This window comes from Gavia stellata, chromosome 9 (genome assembly GCF_030936135.1).
Source record: "Gavia stellata isolate bGavSte3 chromosome 9, bGavSte3.hap2, whole genome shotgun sequence".
Lineage (NCBI taxonomy): Eukaryota > Metazoa > Chordata > Aves > Gaviiformes > Gaviidae > Gavia > Gavia stellata.
Genome location: NC_082602.1, coordinates 33,596,695 through 33,615,874, shown reverse-complemented (window position 1 = coordinate 33,615,874; position 19,180 = coordinate 33,596,695). Strand labels below are relative to the sequence as shown.

Here is a 19,180-nt window from a genome sequence, read left to right as displayed (position 1 = left end):
GGGAACGAACTTGATTTTTTTTTTGATGCAATTTTGATCTAGACTTTGTGCTTGAGGTGGTGTTGAGATGAGAGCAAATGAACCACTGAAGTGGCTCTGAAATATGGCATGAATGAAGTGTAGAAATCTTTCGTATGAAGGAGACGTACTGACTGTGTGCAGTGTCTGGAAACGTTTTTGCTGTGCTTTGTATGTGGAAGAGCGCAGTATGATGCTACTTTAAGTATAACTTTAATCCTGTGTATTAATTGAGTAATTCACTATAATCATCTGACCTAATTCCTCATGTGAAATGACTTTTTTGCTGATTGTGTCTTGTGTTATTTGTTGAGAAACACTTTTGCTACTTGACAGCTTCTTTTAAATATTATTTTTATTGGTTTTTTTGGTTTGCTAAAATTTCGCATGAAGTTTGATGGTTATTCCTCTTAATAATATTAAAGTTAAAATGCAGTTTTTAACTAACATTTTCTTAATAGTGTGCTATTTGAATTTTAGACTTCTGGACAAATAAGATGATAAACTTGGGGAGGGAGACTGGTAATTTAAAAACAAATCAAAAAGGCACTATAAGCATCTAATATAAGGTACTTTTTAAAACTTTTTTTTAATAGCATCCCATATCCAAGCAGGGTTTTGGGGCAGGGGCATAAGGTGGTGTTTGTTTTTTTTTTTTCTAGTAGAGCTACAATGTGCCCATTTTCTTCCTCTGGAGAAGATGAAGAGTTTACAAAGGCTTAACAAATACGGTTTAAAGACAGTAAAATCTCTCCCCCACAAAAATCTACCTTACTTCTGATAGTTGTTTACTATCATATCACAGGTATATAATTGAAAGGGAGGCTTTCGGATATATGGATTGAGTTGGTGTAATCCTGCTTTGTAGGTCAAGGATTTGTGACGTGAGTATGAGTTTTGCCTCTTGACCTTGCTGAATAAGGAGATGGCAACATTAGACACTACTTGAAAGGGGTCTAATATAGATGCAATGAAAATCTGCCTTGGAGAGCCTGGTAACCGCTTAGCAGTGTTTAGAAAGGTACTATATTTCTTCTAAGTACCTTTTCATAGCATTTTCTCAACTGTTGTACTGTCAGATTTCCCCACACTATTGTCATGGCTTAAAACCTTTTTCTTGGGCTGCAGCAGTAAATGGACCGATTGCAAACCACTTGCTATGGGCTTCTCCACTGATGGAGATCCATCAATTTATGTAACTAACTTTTTTGGTTACCAGTTACAGTTAAGAAAGGGAGCTGAGAATACTGGATGAGTGTTTAAAGATCTAGACGGGCAAATAGAAACTGCATTTTTTCCCTTGTTTAGAGTTTGCAAAGTGAAAGCCTTGAATTCACCAGAGCAACCTACCAGAACTGACCAGATCCTGGGATGGCTGCTGTGATGAGGGCAGAGACCAGTGGAGGTTAACTGAGGCATTTAGTTTGCTGTCAAGGTTTCTTTATAGACTTTTTGAATAGAGGCTTACTAGTAGGCTACATGATCTTTTTTCTTTCTTAGTCAACATGATTAATTTTTCTAAGGTGTTTATTAGTGGACTTCTGCTCTTTAAAGATGGGCTAAATATTAGACGGTAGCAAAATACACTCTTAACACTATTACAGAAATTACAGCAAAGTTATTTACACAAGGTGTTTAATGAAGCAAGTTCTATATTATAATTACAAACCCAGGATAATAGGAAACTTATCTCTCCTTTACATAGGCAAGCTTAGGACAGGAAGGTACTGAATCTCCAAAGGTACCGTAGTCTGCAGGGCTTGGGCTCGTATCTCTTGTCTTGATCACTGAACTGTTACTGGCCCTATTAGCTACAAGCCTACTGTTGGTACTTTAATACATTGAATACAGCTTTGCTTTCATATTAAAAGTGTGTTTTGTTGTCCCTACTGGTAAACGTTTTATGAAACAAACTTCACAATTCATTTTGCGTAGCGCTGTCACTGTTCTCAAGCAGGAAAGTTAGGGATGGTACAGCTGTGGGGAATCTGGCTTCCCCGCAGAGGGGGGAAAAACCCATTGCTGTTCTGCTGCACTCCTGCTAGACTGAACAGAGGAGCCGCAGTGATGGCACTCCTCAGAGTGCCCTTCATTACTGGCGATTGTGTTTCCAAAAAGTAGGGTGGCTCATAGGCTTTCCCTATCACGGGGGAAAAAGATGGGAGAACCTGTGACGCCTGACTTGGTTACGTGCGTGGATTGCAGGTTGCCTGTGTGTGGTTTTACAACACAAGGGAACGGAGTCTTGCCGTGCTAACGACCGTCGCCGTCTGGATCTGTATTCGTTCACCAGTTCCCAGTAGGAAAGTCTTTCCAAATAAATTTGGGTTATCTTGTACTTAAAATAGTCTATCAACAGTTCACTTAACTAATGTGTAATTGAAATCTACTTGAAATAGGATTTTGTCTGATGTTTCATTTTGGAAATGTACAAACTCTCAGTAAATTACCTTAAATAGATAAGTGCTATGTTATACAATTGGAAGGCTTCAGAGCAGCACTTAAACATTAAAAATGCATTTAATGTTGGATATTTAGTTCTTTGTACGCTGCTAATGCCAAGGGAAATAGGTAATGTGTTGGGGTTTTTTTGCTAAGGATTTTGCAAATTAGTTGCAGTGGTAAGAATGTGGACATAAGCACTTGCTGTAAATTAAAAATGTTGTTGAGACTGCTTTTTAATCCCATATTTGTAGAAAATTTAGCTAGTGCTGCACAAAGTCCAGCATACGCTGTTAAGTGTTTTGCATATTATTATTTATAACTGCGTTGGTGTTTTAGAATTTTTCCTCTTTAATTCATTGTTGTATTAATTAAAAAAAAGTCTATTTTGAAAATAGAAATAAAAATTATAGTAAATGTTACATCTTAATCTACCAAGAAAAATGGCTTTTTCTGAGGATTATTTCATCATTCTGTGCTGCAGCAAAAGATTGCAGTGTGTGCTGTACTTATTTTGCTTTCTTGTTTTGGTCTTGCTTATTTTTGGTATTGAAAATAGATTTGTCCAGGTTTGTGTTTTTGTTAAATAGCCTGCAGGCTGTTTTATGGTGTATATGTAAGGGAAAGACCTTATCAATACTAACACTTCCAAGCCTGGCATTTGCAGAAGTTCGGAGAAGTGATGATAACCTGTTGGATCTTCTTTCTTTGTCTGTTCCTCCCTCCTAGAAATCTTGTTTCAGTAGCTCACTGAGGCTCCTGAAAGTGGTCATTAGTTTGAGGTTCCCATGGAAAACTATCTTTTTTTTAATAGATTCTGGGAGAAGGTATATGGGGAGTTGCTGGTACTAATTGAAAAGTTGTTTATTTGTGCTGAAAAAACCCCAAACCTACAAGTATTTATTCACTCAAAACTTGGCATTCTTTTCCAGTGCCTAACTCTTCCCTTTTTGCCTAACAAAATCTGAGCTAAATCTTTATTTTGAGGGGGTAAAAATCATTCCTAAAAGGAACAGGGTACCCTTGCTTGTGCTTAAAGTGAGAAATGTGTGGGGCGATGTGTGCCGTGGCAGCTCGGGGTGGGTCTGAGCGCGGAGGTGGCCAGGCCCTGAGGTGGCAGTAAGTCTTGTAGAGTGAAAATAGTGGGGTCGTCTTGGTGGTGTTTTCCCTACCCTGTGATGCTTACTATTTCTTTAATAATTCAAGAACTATAAAGGAAGATGATGAGTAAAATATCAGACCAGATAGTACATGCACAAAGCATATTTTGAGTTGGTTGTTTATGGTATACTCGTAAGCCTAAACCACAGCCAGTGTGATTTAATAGCTTCATATTTTTCATACACAGACTTAAAAAAAATAATAATGGAATAAAGGATTTAAAATTTACTTTTTTTACTTGACCAATTTCAAAACTGTAATGAGGAAGAAACTTGGAACCAAATTAAAGTTAGAAGTTGAATTGGATTTCAGGAAAATAGCTGGAGTGTTGAGTTGTATTTATTCACAAGGAGAACAAAAGAAGTGTCTTTCTCATGGCTCTGTATGAGGCTGATGCTCGTACAGAAATGAAGTGTCTCGAATCAGAGCATCGGGCTCCCTCCCGAAGAGTGTGCCGACAGTTAAAGGGCGCTTAATTATTTATTTGAATTTCTGAAACTCTTCAGTTCAGATCCATGTGACTGTTTCCTGAACATATTGTGATCTCCGAATGTGACAAGCAGATGCCTCCGACAGTTGAGCAAACAGTGCTTATGAAAGACTTCTTTCTCATGAAATGGCAGATACGTCCTGCAGGCAGTGGTGCTTGTGTCCTGCTATTTTTAAGTCTGCTCAACAGAAATAATCACTGGGAGGCCGTGTAAGTGACAGAGGATGGAAACCAAGGCACGGAGAAGTGCTAGGAAATGGGAGCAATAAATGAAAACAGAAAGAAGGAATACCCTGCAAGTGCTTTTTCAAATACTTTATATAAATGCTAGTGAAGATTTCCATGATATCTTTCTGTTCGCAGCGTTGTGGCCCTTGCTGTTAGGACTGCATGTGTGTGTCTGCCATGTGATGGGGCTGCAGCTGTGCAGCCTCTCCCCCTCCTTCCTTCCCTCAGATCGTGGCTGTGTCTGACACGGAAGCGCTATCACTTAAAAATGAAATCGGTATTTATAACTCGGCATATTCTAATCAAAGATAGAGAATTATGTGGTGAGATAACGTGTGTAAAATACTTAGTATCTTGAACGTGAATGGCTTTTCCTGTGAATCACATGCTGTCATGAGGGAAATAAAGCTTAAGGGCAAATATATAGAATACCTATATCTTTATTTTAATTCAAGAAGACTGGCTGAAAAGAGCAACCAAACGTTTCTCACAAAATGAGAGAACTATTAATCTACGTAACTAAAGTGTACTGTTTATTAGGATGCACCAGTCCTCTAAGTACAGCAGCGACACAAAAATTTACACTTAAGGTCTTATTGCCTTTCAACGCAGTGATGTTTTGTGCAGATGAACTTAAAACTTAAGATAAAGACCTGGTAAGATATTTACTGCAAAAGAACTCTTGTGTTAAATCACGTTTGCAATCATAAACATATTCTGTGATTTGATGAGCTTCCCGTTTACTCAAAATTATTGGCACTAGTAAATATAACTCAAATAATCTATTCCTGTGAAGCAATCTTTGTTCATATATCCTTCAGTCTTCTGCGTTCAAAAAGCTTTAGTAGCTTCTAGTTCCTTTTGACCAATGAATATGTAGGAATGGTAGTATTTTTCTTTAGGAGTGTTAAAGATTCATTGTAATCCTGTACATTTTTTTTTTTTTAAATTTCTGTGTGTTAGTGTTGTTTACGTCATTTGAATTAAGATAAGTCTCTATATTTTTCAGGTTCAAGCCATTTTTTCCATTTCAAGTATTGCCACCTGATGAATATGAAGATCGAGACCTCTGTATACAGGATGTTTTATTGACAGAAGGTCGACTAAAAGTCACATTAATTGAATGTACAAGGTATGTTTCATGGTCTTTTGCTCACTCTTCACTAAGCAAGTGCATGTGTTTCTTTAAGTTTGTAGTAATTATAGCTGTAGGCTTGTTCTGATTCAAGAAGTAGCAGCTTTGGTGGTGTGATTGAGCACTAATCAAAAAATACGTTTGTTTTTAAGCAAAAATGAACAAATGAAAGTTGCAGTAAGTTCCTGAGGCACTTCTGTGTTGTGTGTGGGTGCAGGCATTTGCCTTTCGTTTGAATTTTGCCTAGTTACAAGCTAATCTGTGCCTCCTGTTTTTTGGGGGGGTGTTTTTTGTTTTGTTTTTTTGGCACACCAAATTATGAATTTCTTTTCATGACTGTATAAATGTTGTAATTATCCTATTGTATTATGTTGTAAGCAAAGGGAAATAATTGTTTCACTCAGTCTTACTTAGATTAATCCAAGTAAGTTTTATAAGGCATTATTTATTGTCTTTGTCTTGAACAAAATAATTGAAAGAAATAAAATCTACTTCCTTCATTCATTGGAGAGAAAATCATTCTCTTTAAAGCTGGAGAAAAGGTGTGTGGGCTCTTGGTTTGTTTGGTGGTTTTTTTTTTTTTTGTCAGACCTCTTAGTTCTTGGTTTATGTTAGATCTTATCCTAGTAGTGCTTAGGCTTTGATCTAGTCATGTGCTGTTCTGCTCTTTATGAACTAAACTTTGGTTTGCAGCAAGATTTTTTTTTCTTAACCTGTTCTTTTCATTGCTTGTATTACTGTATGAGCTCCTTTTTGCACTATTTTCTGTAGCTTTGTACAACTGTTTGAACTGTACTAATGCAGTTTTTGCTGTACTAATGCAGTTTATCAGTGATACGGATTTCCAGAAAATATTCTTCTGCTTCTAAGGATTGTGTGGGCCACAGCAGTGATAATTTTTTTTTATATAATTGTTACTTACCTGTCTCCCTAGCTTTGTGATACATTTTCTGTGAATGATCCAAGAATATTAAATGACTCTGTGCACTCCTTCGCAGCTAGGAGCGTTTCCTCTTTACCTGTACTAAGGGAACTCATGATCTCCCTTTATAGGCAGTATCCAATTTCAGTCCAGTAGTGTGTTCATTTTTATTATAAGAGGGCCCAAAATAACTGCCTTAAGTTGTGTGCAGTTGTTCTTGGTTTGGAAAGGAGGTTTTTTAAAATATTATGTCTTTCCTGAGTCTGAAACACTGTGCAACATCACCAACATATCACTAGGGTTGTGTTCCTTTCCATTACCTTTTAGAAGCCAGATTGCTCAGTTTGACATCATCATCTGACCTCTCAGTGTTTTCAGCTGTCACAGATGCCTGTCAGATGTCTGGGAGAGGATGCAGTTGTTGGCTTGTCAGGTCTTTTAAGCTTCAGGTCTGACTTAATCTGACTGTTTTATGCAGCTTGGAATTTCTTGACGCACACTTGAAAATTATGTCTCAACAGACATCTCTCAATCTAGACTTCTGACTCTTGGTCCCATAGTAAAATTCTTCAGATCTCCCAGGTGTCCAATCCTTTTTTGAACTAAACAACTACAACTGCTGTCCATAGAGTCCCCCAGTGAGTAAATATTCTTACTTTGTACCTGAAGATATTGATGAGGTGTCTTTCAGCTTCTACATCGAGGATTTTGGTAGTAAAAGAAGAAATATACAGTAGATACAGAAGTAACAATGACAAAATTTCCCTTTTCACCATCACTCTATGTGAGCTGGTGTGAAGGTTGCCTGGGACCATTCTCAAGGGTTCTTTTGCAGTGCAGCACTGCATGCTGAAATACAGAGCTCTTCCACTCATGTCTGCCATAGGGACCTGAAAATTTTTCTTGGCCGTCATTCTTGTTCTAGAAATGAAACATCACTTTAATTTCTGTGTGTTTGTCAGTTTTGCTCAGTGCCCCAGAAGGTTTTTATATTCACTCTCAGTACAGTAGCTATTCTTTGGCTTGGAATTTGGAGTAGGATTCTTGACTGCTGACGTTGTATTCCATCTAGTCTGGTAACAGAGTTCTGCTACTTCTCCTGCTTAAGTCTGAAATACAGTGGTGAAACTATAGTGATAAAACATCTAGCAAACTTTTTGTATGTTATAAATTTCTAGTTTAATTTCATTATATTATTCACACAACCAAATACTTGCACTTATATCACTTGTTTCTTTTCTAATTGCAGCCTTGACTGTACTAACTTCTTGCTGTCATGCTATTGAAAGAAAAATTAAATTTTGCACATTTTAAAAATTAAATTAATTAAAGGATGGGAACTTTGGTGTGAGTAATAAGGAATACGTTTTGCAAATTTTTGTCTGACCTGTTGAAAATGGACAAAAAAACGTAAAGTGCAATGCCGTCACAGAACTCAATGATTGCAAAAATGCTGTTATCTGTCATTACCTTAAATTTTTAAGGAAAAGGGAAAACCAAAGCAATATAGTTAAATTTTGCTCTATTAATTTTTTTAAAAGATACACTATGAAGAAAGTCTTAAAGCCTATAAACTCTGATTATATTAGGTGAGAATACTCTTCCAAAACTGTGCCATCATGTGGGCTTTCTAAATTAGTATTTGTTTCAACAGATAACCTTTGTGGACAAGGATAGTTTCCCAAGATAGTTATTTAGTAAAATACCACAGACTGTACCAGATACTGACTTGTCAAATTTGGAGTTTTACGGGTTCTTTTCCTTTTGACTTCAAATGGACTTCAGTGTGCAGCAGTGGCACCTTTAAGTATGTGAATATTCAATCTGCTTTTGACATTCTTAATACTTGGGAAATATTCTACTTATTTCAGCTCCTGAAATACTTGCAAATAGAAAGGCCACAGTTGAAATTAAAAAATCAGGAAAGGATTGCAAAGGAAATAAATTCAGCTTGCTTTTACGCACCTGGTAATAAATAACATGTTACTAAAGGTCAGTGTGTACTTTGCCTGCCCATACCAGATTCTTGTTAGATTTGCAGATCAGTACTTTAGCGTCATCCTACAAAAAGCAGGCAATTTGATAGCCTTGTTATTCATCCTCCTTTCCAGTCTTCTGGAAAGACTTGCTGAAGTTCTTGGCTTGGCTCGGCTCGAGAGTTGAGGTGACCACAGCCTCCATGCACTTCTGTTGTTCTGTATCAGAGGACAAACACTTCGTGTCCTGGAGTCCTCATAGCTCTCAGACTGGAAAGCAGGACAGCTACAAACAACTGTTTTCATATCCATAGCTACTCTGTTGAATCACTCTCTTCTACCTCATGCTTGCTTGCTGCAGGGAACCATCCAATTTACGACTGGGGAAGGAACAGAAATTTGCTTTCTGTATGCATATTGTAATTACTCAGGCGGTAATTTATTCACATTTCTTTATTGATTTAATTATAGCTGGGATTATAACTTTGTTTCAGGATGTCTTTCATACTTCCTTTCACACTGATTTACAAACTTTCAATCTGTAGGATATAGATAACTCCTTAATATCCAGTTGTTCTGGGTGTGTTGTGATGTGATCTTAAGGTCAGTCTTTATCTGCAGCTGTGTTATAGAGTAGAGTACCTCTGTCTGCATGCTAATGGAGCTTTATTCAAACAAAAATTTCCTCAGTGTAGTAGCAGTTAAAATTTTCCCTTTTGTCTTTCTGAAATTGGAAATTGGATTCCGAACTCCAGCATGAAGAGCTCTTTAAAACTGAAATGTGTAGATTTGCTGTCTTGTGATATGTTTCTTCAAGTTGGGTGTTGGTAGTCTAATATAAGGTGAAATCTCATTACGGCTCATTGTTTTCCTTGTGACTTTTATGTTATGGTTTTGGCTGAAAATTATGTTTTATTCCTGTTTTGAGCTACCTCCTGTCCTTGTTCTTCTGTCTGAGTTGCCACCAGACAGCTAAACAGCTACTGTGCTGATACTTTAGAGGGACGATAAGCACCCCTGAAAAATTCCCTGAGGGTGTGTCTAGGTGACCAGAAGATGAAACGTATGCAACCAGTGATCAGCTGGGAAAAAGCTTTAATGAACTGTCTGATATCAATAAGACACTGAGGAAAACCTGTGTTACTCAAAAGCAACTACTAAAAGCAGAACAGAAAAGCCACAGAGAATTGCTGGGGATGGCTTAAAAATAAGCAAAGGTGGCATGAGTTCATCAGTTCAAGTAACCTTGAACAAACTTAGTCTAGTCAACCTAATCAGTTGGTTCTGAGGCTGGATTTCTGCTTACAGTAATCGAATCAATAGTGTCTAGACAAATGAGTGCTGAAGGTCAAGGTGCTGACACTTTGTAAAGCAGGTGTGCTGGGTACCAACCCAAATGTAATCTCCCCCATCATCTCCCCCATGCATTCCTGTACTCAGCTAAAAAACAATTAAACGAAGTCTTCATAGAGAGACATAGAAAAGAAATACTTATTTACCTCTCCTTGCTGCAATGGTAGAGAGCTGTCATAGCCGAAGAGGTGTTTTCCCTTGGATTTGGCTTAATTTTACCAATTCTAATGGTTGGTGAAAGTTGTTTTCAATAGCTTTACTTAATTTTCAAAGTATGTTTACTATGTATCTCTGTGTCTGGAAGGCTAGGCACTTTTTGATCATAAATATTTAAAACCTAGAAACATTATTTAACAACATCAAGGTAACCAGCGAAAACTGACTTTTTTTCTGACAGCTTTTGTCTGTCATCTGAAGAATTGTGTAACACATCACAATCACAAATAAGATGCTTTGGATGAAAGCTTAGAAACTGTACTTGCCAAATGTATATAGAAAGTTTGGGGGGGAATTAAAATCTAATAGGTCTTTTGAAAGAGTAAGATTTGTTTAAAGTTTTTATTCCAAAATATTTATCTGCTTCCAGCTACTGTGAGATAAGCTGTGTACAACTTTATTGGTGTTCTATAGCCTAAAAGTTATTGGTTTTTTTCTTTTACAGTATTGATGCCTACCTGAAAGGCTTTATAGCCTTCTAGAATAGGGTATCATGCATGAAGAACCACTCTCGTTTGTTATGAATGTTACAAAAAAATTACAGATATGAGAGGATCCCAGTTTAGTGAAATAGAAACATAAGCAGTAGTAAACTGTGACTTAGTCTAGAGTAACACTGTCTTGAACCAAGAAGAGCTGCAGTATATTGTGAAGTTTAGGACTGGAGTGGAAGACTCCTGTGGCTATTGTTGCTTTTTAAAAACCAAAAAGGTTATTCTTTTGTGGAAAAATACTAGTCTGTCGATTGAACACTTTATTTAAAAAAAAGAAAAGGAAAAGCGAAACGCAATAGCAAAAAACTAACCAAACAAAAAAACCCCTTAGCTAAAAATTTGTTATATTTGATATTTATGGAGTTCTTCCACTAGAGGGTGGCAGTGTCTTTCGTTTGGTGTGAGGCTGTGCCTGTGGAATCTTTTCTGTGTGGACTTCTCTCTGTCTACACATTGATAGTAATAGAGTGTATAAATGCAGAATAGTGAGTTTAATATGATATCTGGGATATATGTAATAGTATTACCATTCTTACTATAGGCTTTTCTATTTCAGATTACTTATGTTTGGATCCTATGAAAGAGAAACAAATGTTCATTGCACAATGGAGCTGAGCAGTAATGTTTGGGAAGAAAAATCAAGAAGTTCTATTAAAACGGTAAAAAAGGGTACAATCTTTGCATATTGCAGTATGTCTTATATTCTTAACACATTGTCTAGAAAGAGTGTATCTTTGGACAATCAAATGGGTGATATAGCAGGGAAAAAAAATAACTGCTCTGTTATGTTTTAGGTATTTACTACTTAATCCAAAGTATTTCAGTGTCAAATTGGCATGTATGGATAACACCACGTTGAGTTATCACAGCTGTGCTTGAAAATGTACCTGGTTTGAATATATTGTCAACTGTCTATCTGCCTTAAAACAGTGTAAAATACGCATTTTTATAGTCCTGTTATATTTGGGTGGGGCGATGTTTAGAAAAAGGTGAGTAAGATTCACCTGTCTTTCACTGGCCAGTAGTGTATTTCCTTCTGATGTGAGTGGTGAAGACATGTGTGATCAGAGGGTAGCTCATGTGACTGACTTCCTGCTTTTCCCCTGCATTTTGTGAAAATGTAAGCAATTGCCATAGATCTCTAACTTTTTTTAGAGCATATGAATCCTACCCTGTCTGCTAAAGAACAATACTTTTACAAGCATCTGCAAATACAGAAAGTAGTAGTATTGGTGGTGGTGTAAGTTCATCTTTTACTAATTATCATACTTGATAACATGAGTGTAGCAGTTTACAGGCTACAAATTGCCTTTCATTTTTGTGTGTGTGTGAGGATGAGAGTTACCTTTCTTGTTTTTCTTCAAACAAGAGATGCAATGTATGAAAGAGCCTCTCAGTTTCACATTAGAGTTATACTGTGGTAGTGATGAAATTGAATTGGGCTTATGCTGAGCAATAAGCAATGTACTTATGAAAAAAAATAATGAAGCTTTAAAAGGACTTTATGTTAATGATTGGTTTCATGCAAAGACATCACTGGAACAAAAGTCAATGTCCTGCATTTTACCCTCTGCTGCCTGACTGCAACGAGCTTAAGCCATGTGCCTTTGTTATAACTGACTGGAGTTGTGTTTGGAGACCAGCATTGTTTTTCCATTGGAGCAGCAAGAATCCAGAATTTCAGCATCTCATTCAGTTTCTGCAGTTAAATTCCACTTTGCATTGTTTTTAAAGCTCCTTGCGACAAATGCGTGATAACTTGTTTTCAGCTTACTGTATATGATGTTTTGCCAAAAAGGGTGTATGGCTGAGCAACAGACAGCTTCTTTTTGTTGCCTTAGCTGCTGTATTCTTAGTCAAATGAAAAACTTGAAGAGAGGGTAGAGGTTCACCTATGCTCTCTGAGGAACCCGTAACACTGGGTGGCAATTAGCTTTCTGAGTGTGGCAGGGAAACGACAAGCGGGGAGCCTGCAGCTGCAGCGCAGACAGAGATGCTTCAGAGAAGAACTTTCCTGGAGCATGGTTCAGCAGCCAGATGTCATAGAAACCGATGGCAGCTCAGGATTACGTCCTCCAGAGTTGCCTCTGTCTTGGCCCCCTCTTTACCTGCTCCTAATGCAGTCAGTGGTGGTTGTGTGGTGGTGAGTTATCAGTGTCAATTCCCTGAGCTAGCTTGCTGCATGATAGCTCCAGTGCCAGTGGAAAGGAGAAAGAAGAGTGGGATGGCAGCAGCTTCAGCTAGTTTAAGCTGCTGAAGCATTGTACCACCAGAGGTGATGGTGTAAAGCGTTCCAATGGTCCTGAGAGGAATTACTGAGTTCACTTAACTCCAGAAGTTGCTAGACTTCACTGAAGCACTGGGTAGATTTGGGTAATTTATTTTCAGACCGTTTGGTTTTATGCAGCAGTTTTTAATTTTGTTTAACTTTTTCTGGTTTGTTTTAATCTAAAGATTTAAGCCTCTTTGCATGATCACATAAGGATAAGGTAGGAGCAATTCAGCTGTAGTAGTCTGGCCAGTTCATAGTCGTGACTCTTTCCTAATAATAATTTAAAAATTTTCAAGAAACAAGCAATACTGTCGGTGTTCAAAAAACGATTTTGGGATCTGGACCCAGTCCTGCTACTACTTACCATGTGGATGACCCCTTTGTGGGGATAAGCTGTGTATGAAACCATGCATGTATCTGCAGGGCAGGTGCTCTAGCAATGAAGGTGGCAGTACACTTATTTACCATTATGCTTCTCTGGACAAATGAATTTGTGCTTATTTTTAGATAATTTTTGAGTAGCAATATTGGAATGTATTCTTTACACTCTAAGAAGAGAAGAGGAAAGAAAAAACACTCTGCAGACAGCGTGGTACCAGTGTGTTTGTGACAGCAGGTGGCAGTAGGACTAAACTGATGGAGGGTGGAATGGCTCCTTTTTAAAACTACAGAAAAGTACTCGGGGTGAGATTCTCAACTCCTCTTCTGTTTCAGCACCTAAAATGAAAGGGCAGGTTTTTAAAATTTCTTAGCTTTTGGAAATCTGCAATATACAGAAGAGTTTTCTAGGCATCTATGTTGCAGTCCTTCATTAAGCATCGTTCAAACACTGCCTGCCAGAGAGCAGAGACTCTTTGGTCGGAGTTGCTGCATCTCTTGCTCAGCTGTCAGTATGAAGAATTCACTGTGCTCAACCACCTTGAACTTTAGGCCACTACATAGGTGGCCTAATTCTAAGGTCGTGCTTTTGGAAATCTTGATACGGTAGAATATGGAAACTGAAAATGAGCGACTTGCAGAACTACTTTTTGCTTCTCAACTTATATTCAACAGATGTAGTGAAATCATAGAAGTCTCTTCCTTAGGAAATCAGGTTAAATGTGCAAGTTAAATTACAAAATATTAGAGGATCTTGCTGAGTGGCAAGAGTATTGCCAAAGACCCTCAGTAAAATAAGAAGTGTTGCTAACATACTTAAAATTGGAACTTTGTTATTTTTCTGAGAAATGATAACTGTGAATAGTTGAATAGGGAGCTATAAAGAAAAAACATTGTGATATTTTCCAGACAAAAAGTTTACTTCTATCATTAATCGTGGTTTTTAGCTCTGGTGCTATGTTAACCACAAGGGAGCTGATCACAATACTTAATATCTTTCTAATATTAAATTCTTCTTTTAATGCCCATGTATGCAATAATTATTTGAGATGAAGTTGTTAATGAATAACAACTTCAGAAACTACAGAGGAGAAATGATAGACTAACTTGAAGTAAAAAATAGATAGATTTGTTCTCCTTTAAAAGCATCTAATTTGTAAGAGTGTCATATAGACATGAGAATACATCCTCTGATTCAGACTACGTTCTACAATGCTCCTGAGGAAAATTCTCGTAACTTTCTATACTTCCTGGCATTTTCATTCTTTTTATTATGTTAGTAGTAGTGATAAAAGATTAGACAGGCTTAATATTTCATAATGAATTTTGGTGAGACTTTAATCTGATTCCATTATTTATGGAATATTAGTAGGTGTCAAAATTGGTTTTGAAAAAAGATGCTGTGTTATTGGATATATCTGGAGCATTATTGAAGTGTCTGTTATAATACAAAGGTGTCTCAAGCTTCTAAGCTGTTTATCAAATCAATCTGAAACACGAATAAGACTTCAGAGAAGTGATTTGACACATTCTCATGTGACACATGTAAACATTCTTAAATATCTTAATGAGTAGTACATGCTACTGGAATTAACATTAATCACGACATTGCTATGTAAAACTTAATTATGTATGGATAGGATGTAGTAATTGGACAGCATTAGCAGCATTGGATTACTAGACAGGTGTTCTATGGCTAAATAATTAGCTATATGTTTGTAGATATTAAATGGAGGCTGCATCATAAATGTGAATGGTATGTCCACTGAACTGCCAGTTAGCAATACCAGATTGATTTCTACAAACAAAAAGAATTTTTCTATTTTTCCTTGGAACACATCTGTTTAGAGTGGACCCCTGGCCTTGTTACACTTGGTAAGAGTTTTGCTGCTGACTTTACTTGTACCAGCACTTCATGTATAGTGTTGTGAAAGAATAATGTAATTTTTCAGCAGAAACTGCTCTATGAATAAAAGGAAAATACAGTCTGCCTTCCCTAAAAGTGGCAGAAAAATGGACATAGAAATGATCTTCAAGTATTAGTAACAGAGACCTGAGGTAGCTTTGCACCTGTAAGTACCCCTTACATTGACTATGCAATGCCTTGACTATGCTATGGATGCTCGGCTGTCCTGACTGTGGCGAGCGCTGGCACTTTCCTCGGGTTCCAGCACTGTGGAAAAAAATGAATCAAGAGTATAATTGTACTGAAATGAGAATCTTGTTTCTGATGAACTGCTCTGCATATCTTGGTAGTCATGTTGCCTTTAGGTACTGATTTTTCTGACAGGTAAATTAGTTTTCTACAAATTGTAGAAACTATTGCAAATAGATTGATATCTTCTGATACTCTTAAACCCAGGAAGCATGTACAAATTATAAATGGTTTATGCTTTTTCTTGGTTGTATGAATGTAAAGTAATGGAGAGGCGCTCAACTGCAAAACAAAATGTATCCGTTCCAAGTTTTCTCTTAAGTCTTTCTTTTTGTATAGAAATTCAGGAGCAAAAGAGAATCATTATCGATCTTGAAATAATCAAGTTAGATAATTAAGAAAAATATGAGGAAACACCTTTAAATTCTTATTTCAGCTAACACATTGTCTGACATGGTAATGTAGGAATAGCTACAGTTTCGTATTCCTAAAGGTAGTAAGTGTTGAGGCTTTTTTGTTGGAGGTGGTTTTTTTATTTATTTGGAAACCCCATCTGTAAATACTAACTTTAGCAATACAGAATGCAAAATAAAAATTTCCATCTAAAATGCCACATCTAGTAGTCCCTAGGATTTACTTTTGCAGCAGTTGTCTCAGGAGCACACAAATACCCTCTGAAATAACCTAATAATAGAAAGAATTAAAGAATTGAGCATCCCACGACTTTTTTAGGAATTCTGCTTGACGTTTTCTCCAGTTCATTCTGAACATTGCAGTCAACACTGGAGTAACTGAAGGGGAAGACCAGTGACACCGTCTTTCAATATTGCACTCTGAATTTGTGCATGTGTATATATACACATATATAGGCAATGATCTCCACTTCTTTTGGTGAGGTTGTCTTGATGGATATGGCCTTTTATAGGTAAATTTAATGGTAACTTCGAAATTGCTGTAGGCAGGCTGGTTGGTACCTGTTTATAAAAACAAAGCAATATTTCTCAGCCTTTCATAAAACTAAATTTCCTTTATCAGGGATTAAGGGAAACTTAAAAGGTATTCCAGTACTGTAACATATGAATGTTAAATGAGAAATAATGTAAATCAAATCTAGCACCTTCTGAAATGAGTTGCCTGAAGATACTAAACTATAATGTCAAAATTTAAAGCAACTGTGAAACGTTAATTTGTAAATACAGAGAGTTAAATACCTCACAGTTGGCATTTCAGTGTGCTTATTTAACAGCCTGCCATTTCAGCATTTAATCCTATCAAAAGAAAGGAGGAGGATTAAAGCAAGAGAAGCTTTTGAAAATGTCACTTTTTATGAAAATTCATGATCTTGTAAAATTTGATAATATTTGTAAATACAATGGGGAATAGTTCTGAGATTTGTGCCTTACATAATATTCTGTAATCCTTCTTTCAAATAAACTTGAAGGCCATCAGGATTTTTTCAGTCTCATCCTAAACATTTAAGCTTTTTGACTTGGGGCTTCAGAAAGCTTTTCTGTGATTTAATGAGACCTTCTGTGAAAATGCACTGTAGTTTTTACTGCTCCGACTATTGAATATGAACATTAAAAAACCACACTAACAGCTTTTTTTTTAGTGGATGTCTATTCAGATAGCTGTTTAGAACAGATGTCACTACTCTAGCCACAGCCTGACCTGATACTTCTTGCCTGCTTGTAAGTCATTCAGAAGCTATCATGTGCTGCATCCTTGGGCATGCATACCCTCACCTGGGACAGGTAGAAAGCAGAGCTTGCTACACTTTTGCATTTGGCAGCAGACAGTACTAAATGCATCATGTGCAACCAAGTCTGTAACTTCCCTTACATGCACCTTCTTTCTCCTTATGGCCAAGCCTGAAGTTGTGATCCGTTCCAGCCTCCCCTGGAGTGCTGCAGAGATTGACTGCTTGCAATGAATCTGACTTGCTGAGTTTCAAATTTAAAATTCCAGATGAAAAGATTAGTGGATAAAATAACTTGCATGAGAAGAATCTGTAATGAGCAGGGCTTAATGCTGTGTGTGTGCTTGTGCTTTCCCATCCCCAATTCTTGCTTTAAGAGCTGCCAACAGAAGTAATCCATGATACTCAGACTTAGGAAGAGAAGGTCTTCTGCAGCCAGATACTTGTCTTGTATAGTGAAAAAAGTTTGTTTTGAAGCCACTTAATTCCAGTCTAAATCTCCATTAGATTTTGTAGCAGTGTTGTATTGCAGGTGCCGTTGGTGACACTATCTATTCAGTTGGGGTCTTCCAAGTTGGTATTTTTCAGGGTGTTGTACTCTCTGAAAACAAGGTAGTGACCTCCTCCTAACTGATCAGAAAGAGTCATGAAAGAGGCACAAGCCTTTTAGATGGCCGTGTTGGGTGAATTCACCTCTGTAAGACCTCTCTGTATGACTGTTCCAGGACAAAAATTATGTAAAACTTCAAGCTTGATTAGGTATTAGTTCTGTTCTTTTAATGCTTTGCACAGAGCTGATAAACAACATTCATTTTAGCTGTGTGTTTTGTTCCCTGAAGGTTACTTGTGTAATAACCAACCTGTAGTACAGATTCTTTGAGTTACCTTTTAGTTGCCTATCTTCCATATCCTCCTGATAGTACCCAGTTTGAATAGCAATTGTAAGCTTTTCTCGTCATACTTTTTAACTTACAACTTTTTGTAGTTAAAATTTAAAACTATTAAGTAAACACTAAATGACATCTTTCCTTAAAAATGCTTGTAAAAGTCAAGACGGGCACACTGTTTTAGTGTGTTGCTAGATGTGGTGCTGATGACTTTTTTTTTGTATTTTTGTCATCTGTTCTGCTACATGTCCAAATATTGGATGCAGGAAAGAGTTTTAAGTAGGTTTTACAGCAGCTGTGTTTCTCTTTTGCAAAGAAATTGATTTACAGTGATAGCTGAGCTTGCTAAATAAATAGATGGTTGATGCAGGAAAGCTAACTTTGTTTGTATAAACAGTATGGCCTATTGTAAGAGAGATAACAGTGTTTTATTGACCAGAGTAAACAAAGTGGTTTCTGGGTAATTCAGTATATTTCTGGAATGACTTTCTAAACTATTTTGTTATGTAGTGTTGCAGAGTTGTATGGCCAGATGAGCCAGCAGCTCAGGTTGGTGACTGCTGCACATGGCTGGAGTGGAAAGGGAGGGATGGACTTAAAACACAATATTTGCAACCACCTTTGGAAAAATAAGCTGTTGTCATTCTCAGTGGTTTGTAGTTTGTTTTTTCTCTTCGGTCTTCTAGTTTACTTTTTAAATATACTTTCTCAGAGCACATTTATAAAAGTTAACCTCTTCTTAACATACTAGGTTTTTTCTTTTCAGATTTAGCAATTGGGATCTCTTCCTATTAAGAAGGTAATAATCGGATTGAAACTAGTTTACCCATTTGTATGTATTTTAGTGATGTTGTGATGTTTCCCTACCATATCAGGACCTGGCCAAGTAAACTGTTGGGCATGTCAAAAACTGTTGCCTTCTGTTGGTGAATGGTTATGTGTCCCAAAACAACAAATAAGAAGGGAGCCTGTGTTTGAATGTTTAATTACTGCACAAAAATGTGTTTTCCAGGTTGTAACAACACAAAGAGAAAGCCTGGGGGGGTGAATAGAAGGAGTCTCGGAAAAGGTCCCTGTGCCTGTGAGTAAAAATACTTGTTAAGAAATAGTGAGGTACTACTGGCATTTGGTGCTCATATGCTCTCCTAGAATCAGTTAAGTTCTAAAACCTGTGTGAGACATGTAGGGGTTTGACACATGATGAAGTGGTAGGGGTGTTTGTCTCTGACTGCAAGTTGCTGAGTTGACTGCAACGTGTCTATGAGTTACTCCCACAAGTAGTTAATCATCTGGAAGTTCATCTTGCAATTAAGGAAAAGAAAATGACATTGTAGTTTCTGCACATTCTTAAAGG

General features: G+C 37.1%; 1 protein-coding gene across 2 annotated transcripts in view; it reads left to right on the top strand.

Moving 5' to 3' along the window:
- PDZD8 (PDZ domain containing 8) overlaps window positions 1-19,180 on the top strand; it is a 64,553-nt gene that overhangs the window by 14,802 nt on the left and 30,571 nt on the right. For both annotated transcript variants that reach the window (XM_059821049.1, XM_059821048.1), the window contains 2 exons: window positions 5,349-5,471; window positions 10,992-11,094. In XM_059821049.1, the coding sequence (XP_059677032.1) occupies window positions 5,349-5,471; window positions 10,992-11,094 (226 nt within the window). The remainder of the gene's footprint in view (window positions 1-5,348; window positions 5,472-10,991; window positions 11,095-19,180) is intronic.